Source organism: Mizuhopecten yessoensis, unplaced genomic scaffold (genome assembly GCF_002113885.1).
Source record: "Mizuhopecten yessoensis strain PY_sf001 unplaced genomic scaffold, ASM211388v2 scaffold3621, whole genome shotgun sequence".
In the NCBI taxonomy this organism is placed as follows: domain Eukaryota; kingdom Metazoa; phylum Mollusca; class Bivalvia; order Pectinida; family Pectinidae; genus Mizuhopecten; species Mizuhopecten yessoensis.
In genome coordinates, this window is record NW_018405136.1 from 9,953 (window position 1) to 16,190 (window position 6,238).

A 6,238-nucleotide genomic window follows, 5' to 3' on the forward strand; every position below is an offset into this window, starting at 1 on the left:
TGAAATGGAAACTCGGGTGCTAGAAAAAGATGATGGAATATATTACCTCAACGTCTTCTCTCCCAGTGGAAATGACGAACCCTCTCAGGCTTCATGTGTAGACAGTGTGTGACGTCATTAATGTTTACTATAATAATTTATCACATGATCATACAAATGTATCAACTGTCATAACATTGCGAGCAATGACTATATTTTTAACTGATTTTGAAATTTATATTTTAGGATATTTACATTTGTTCTGTATACTTCCATTGGAATGCATTGAGAGGGCAAATGTTGTTAGGAGACTATAACAACATTTGCTATTGTAACATCATTAATTTCTATTGTGACGTCATCAATTTCATTGTTGTCAACACTTTATTTGCTGTTCAAAGGACTGTTCGACGAAATAACTAAATAAAGCTTAACTACTCTATCCTAATGTAAATATGAATAATGAGTATTTAAGCAAATACTGTTATGGTCCTATAACACACATTTCTATTGCTAACAAACTGATGTAAAGCCCTGTCGGACTTTATTAGTTGTCATCAATAGCAATGTGTGTTATATGACCATCACATCATTTGCCAAAATATGCATTGCTCTAATGCATCGTTGATGCGTCAATGAATGTTCCAACCACAGGTTTATCAAACATTCAATCAAGTCACACATGAGCTGATTTTAGAATTTCCTAAAAACCACGCGTAGTTGCGACGTACAGTTTCAAAGATATTTTACAGGCATATACAAGATATATAAGAATAAAAATATCATTAATAGGCTCGTTCGATAATAATCTTTTTTGATCAAAATGATGATTAATTCAATTGAGAAGGAAAATGCATAACTGACTAACTAACTTTATATAGTTTTCATTCAGGTTACCGTTGTTTTGTTTCGTTAATCGTTTTCAACTACGCCGTAACTGCAAATTTGATTTTGTTTCAGTGGTTGGTTACAAACCTGAAATTGACGACACAACTTGTACAGATACACATTTTAATGGTAAGTTTAACAATTCATACAAGCAAAGCTAAATTTTATGTAATGATGCATGATCAAATGAATTGTTAATCTTACCATTAAAATGTGTCTGTATCAATACTAGGTATAATGACATTAAAAATAAATACCACAGTGTCAATAAAAAATGGATAACTCAAAACTCAACGTCGTTTCAAAACAGCAATAACGGGTATTAAAAACAAAAGAAAACACACCAAAACCCATACAAAAAAACATACTATCAATAATACCAGAAAACCGCACGTGAAAGCAAAAATATTGCAAAGATATAGATGTTTTCCGAGGAGATGTGTTAGGTTATCTTGAGTATCTAGCCTGAGTTATTTAAGTTTCAAGTTGGATAAAGACACGAGGTTTAACAATTATTTTTTTTAATTTGAAAACTCGTCAACCGTCAGGAGTTGGGGCCTTTTTTCCAGCAACGTTCAGATATTATATCTAGAAAATCATACGTTTCTCTCTGAAATACATAACATAAATGATTTTTTTTTATTTGAAAACACAATATAATATGACGTCGTAAGGCATTACAACTTGACGTCAAAATTTGAAAATTGACTTATGAAATCACGTCCACTAATGGGTAACCATTTTGTTTGCAAACTCCTATCAGGTTTATCCATTGAGTTGGGGGTTTGGAAACCGATGTTGGTTGTAAGAGAAAAGCAATCACTCCAGAATATGGTTTTCATAATGTCAAAAATGATACAGTTCGAAATCGGGTAAACTGTCGTAACACATTCTTCATGTAAAGTAGCTTTTCATGAAAAAATTCAGGCTTCAATAGGTCATTGGCCAAAAGGGCGCAACAATTCATAACTTACCATTCGCGGAGCGGATCAATAATGGAACACAAATTATATATTCAGGAGGAATGTGATTTAAATTGTAATAGGGAAACTACGATCATGAAATCAGAAAAGGGATTTGAAGATTTTACTTTTCGATTATCTTTTGTTCCAGAAACCAAATCAGCGACACAGGGGGAATATCCAATGACAAGAAATCCAAGAGGTATTCTGATTGTTTTGACAGGACACAAATTATATCCTTCTTTTTAAAAATATGGCGAATTTGAAAAAAACATCACCACAACATACAGAGATCGGAGGATTGTAGAAGATGTTTTTGGTAATTTTTAGTTAACAAGATGATTGTGTTTTAGAAGATAATGTATTTTTTATTATATCTTGACAGGTTACGCAGTGATATTTAATATGGAGACTTTTTACAAAGTTCCCGGTGACCCGACAAGCATAAAGCTGGAAAATCGCCAAGGTTCTAGTAAGGATGCAGGTATGCGAAATCAGTTCCTTGTAATCTATTTTATACAATCCACTAGTATAATAAGGAAATGTCAGAACGATGACATGTACATGTATTGCCTATATTCAACACCGATCAGAGAGATTTGTCGTCGCCATTGCTTTCGCTGTCATTGTTATAATAACAAATCTCAAATTCACATGGTAATTAAACCACAGGACAGTTGGGATACAATATCAGAAGATCTAATCGACTTTTCCTCGAAGTGTCAGCAAACAATGGCTCCCCAGTTCAAAGTAGATGCCAGAACTATTGAGACTGTCCTAGCCGTTAAAAAATATAGAGGTAGACGTTGATAGCTAACTGAACATGGGGAAACAAGTGAACGCTATTGCCAAATCATGTTACTGCAAGATCATGAACATCGGATATATTCGGCAGTTTGTAACAGTTACTGCAGTTTTATGACAGATTTTGATGCATTCACTTGTTATCTCTCAGTTGGACTATGGTAATGCCCTGTTCTGTGGGACAATTAACAAGTCGTCTGCAGAGGGTACAGAACACTGCAGCACGTTAAGTAACTACCTGTAAATACCAGTGCTATATTCATTGCACTGGTTACCAGTACGATACAGGTCGCTGTACATAATTTTGGTGCGCACATACAAGGCACAGGATGGGACAGCTCCCCAGTACTTACGGAAGCTTGTTACCCTGTATCAGCAGTCACGATCGCTGCAGTCGGATACAGACTTTTTGTTGTGTGTCCAAAATCGTTTACTGTGACCAATGGAAACAGGTGGTTTAAGAGGGTTTCGGTCACGTTGTGGAATAGCTGATAGAACGGTAAGATACGGAGACATTTTTCATACTCCTGCAGAACAGAGGGTATACTATACTTATTAAAGAGTTTACATTGGTTAGACTGTTTCTCCAGAATTACCTTTCATGACATGAAAAGACAGAAAGTCATACAGATTAGTCTAATTTTCACATAAAAAAGTCACTCTCATTGTAGTTTACCACACTCTGACAAATAAGTATGCATTTCCAAATAATATTTGTGCTCTAATTACAGAAGGCCTGCAAGATGCTTTTGAAAAACTTCGTTTCATAGTTGACCGCCATGACGACAAAACTATTGCCGACATTACGACCATAACAGATGGATACGCCTCGCGGGACCATTCGTCATTTGACTGTTTTGTGTTCTGCATACTCACCCATGGTTCAGAAGGAAAGCTTTATGACGCAAACGGCCATTCATTTCAGTTTGAATCGATATTCAAGAGATTGCATGCCCGCAAATGCTCTACATTAGGTGGAAAACCAAAATTGTTCTTTCTCCAAGCATGCCAAGGAAATCAATCTCATTTCGGTAAGTATAGCGATTCTTCATTAATAAAGTGTTTGTTAATTGAACTTTACTTTGTTAAAGGGACTGTTGTTGGTGTTGTGAATATTACAATATATCTGTAGTCTCTATGTAAGGACCAAAGCACTGCCAAAAAATCGTTAACTTTGCATGTTTTTTATTAATATGTTTTGTCTGTTTGATTTTGTTTCGGCATGGTTATAGCTTTTATTAATCATTTCTGAAACAAAAACCATACCTTGCAGGACACTAATGAAATAAACGGAAATAACTGTGCTACACAAATATCCAAAACGAAATTCAAGGGAGCCTACTTAATGTATTAAAAACGACAGTGCAATGGGTCAGGGATTAAAAAAATCGTATTTGTTTCTGCTCTATACCAGAGAGAATAACTTCAACAATAGTGTCATTTATCATGTATCGCCGCTTAATTCCTTCAAGGACACGATCTACAAGCCGATATCGTGCCACTACAGCCAGGATCGAACACTAATTTCCGGGAAGTGAACACCAATTTCCTGGAAGGAAATTCTCCGAACGAGGCTGACTTCTTGGTATTTTTTCCTACCCGACTTGGATTACCAGCGTTCAGGGATGATAACCAGGGTTCCTGGTTTATACAGTCTCTGGTGGAGAATCTGAAACAATATGGGGAAAGGTACGAATGAAATGTATCCATTGAAATGTCTTTTATACTTTCATTATATACTTTACTCACGAATCATAATGAATCATTATTTGGTAAATATTCTTTACCTTTTACAGAAAAAATTGCATCGTACCTTATGTTTGTGATGTGGTTAATGATATGCTCTGTGTTCGGGGCTGTATTCATGAGATGAAACTAGGGCAAATTAGTGTTGACAAAATGCATTGTATCATCGACATTGACTTTGAATAACGTCTTTTTTGGTGGTGTGGGGGTTGTTAATTTTGTTGTTTGTGTTTAGCGATTTCAAAGATGACTGACAAAATAGTTTTATGTACTAAATCCATTTTTTCGAAAAAAGATATTGTTTTTGCATTTACTATTTGAAGAAAAAATACATAGCTTTAGGCCACGGACGATTCGTCTCCATCTTAAGAAAGTATTCTGATGTAAAATGTTCCCATTGATTGGCTGAATTGAACTGTAATGCTGATATATCATCTGAATTACAGGATATGTGTTAATATCTTGATAAAATTATAGATAAGCTACTTAATAAAAACCATTGCTCGAGAGGTTTTAGCGCTTATCACTATATTAAAAATGTATTATCAAAATTTAGCTTTGAGATGAGAAATATAACTTTTTATTTTTGTTTTTCACAGCTAAAATCCTTTTGTAAAACACAAGTATAGCCATTCATTTGGTATATAGATATTAACTGGAATGTAGGTACTTGTCAGAAAATTTAAACTAAGACTGAGTATATTTTGAAGAGATCGTTATTTTGACACCTATACTATTGGACGATATTAGGAATTTGCTCATATCAAACTTTAGGAAGACCTATGTTATTTCAACAAAATGAATCTACAGAAGTTTTCACTCTAAGTTTATACTTTTGCAGCGTTTAGACACGCTTTTTCCTCTTTTTCCTCTCGGTAATGTCAATTTATCTTACCCGGACGAACTGGCATTACATTGCAGTGAACATATTATCTTTGTTTGGCTTTCTGAAACAAAAAAAATGTTTTATTTAAAAGATGCATCCTTAGTTCGTATTTCTAGAAGTTATTGCAAATGAATCAATTCTGGAGACAATCATAATCAAACTTCAACACAGAATGCAAACCATCCCCGACTTAATCAAGGTTCGTTCATGACCTCGTGACTAGAACTACATACTGAAATGTGCAATCGTATTGTTTTCTTCCTTTTTAAGTTGCCCGCTCCTTGACATCTTTACCATGGTGATACGTGAAGTAAGCTGTAAACGTGCGGGGGATCAGGATGGAAATCACTACGACCAGACGCCGAAATTTGACAGTTCCCTGAGTAAGACAGTGTTCTTCCGTCCATTGGGAGCGCCATAAATGCCGTCAATGACTGGAAATTATTAGTGAAACACGGACCTTAAAGTTTCAAACACAATTCTTATATGTCAAATATATTTTACAAAGTGTCAAACACAAATCACAAATGAAACACAAACTTAAAAGATTCAAAACCAACTATATTGTGTCAAACACAAATCAAAGGTATCAGCCACAAAATCACGGATAAAACATAAATATGAAAGTTTCAAGTGCAAATCTAATGTGTCAATCACAAATCAAAATTTTCAATCACAAATCGAAGGTGTCAAAAAACTAAAAAATTCAAAACGGCAGTCTAACGTGTCAGTTAAAAATACATAACATGTGTCAAACACATTCTAAAACGTGCACGATATAAACTCAATAGTGTCAAACACAATCCGGTGTCGCCCATACACTGCCATGTGTCAAACACAATCCGGTGTCGCCCATACAATGCCATGTGTCAAACACAATCCGGTGTCGCCCATACACTGTCATGTGTCAAACACAATCCGGTGTCGCCCATACACTGCCATGTGTCAAACACAATCCGGTGTCGCCCATACA

At 35.2% G+C, this 6,238-nt stretch overlaps 1 protein-coding gene across 1 annotated transcript; it reads left to right on the top strand.

Moving 5' to 3' along the window:
- Nucleotides 1-6: 6 nt before the first annotated feature.
- On the top strand, nucleotides 7-5,696 carry LOC110447773 (caspase-8-like). Its single transcript, XM_021493676.1, has 7 exons — nucleotides 7-104; nucleotides 940-996; nucleotides 1,981-2,031; nucleotides 2,215-2,313; nucleotides 3,365-3,664; nucleotides 4,106-4,322; nucleotides 5,536-5,696. Coding segments are annotated over exons 1-7 (876 nt in total). The 5' UTR covers nucleotides 7-103; the 3' UTR covers nucleotides 5,687-5,696.
- The last annotated feature ends 542 nt before the right edge of the window (nucleotides 5,697-6,238 follow it).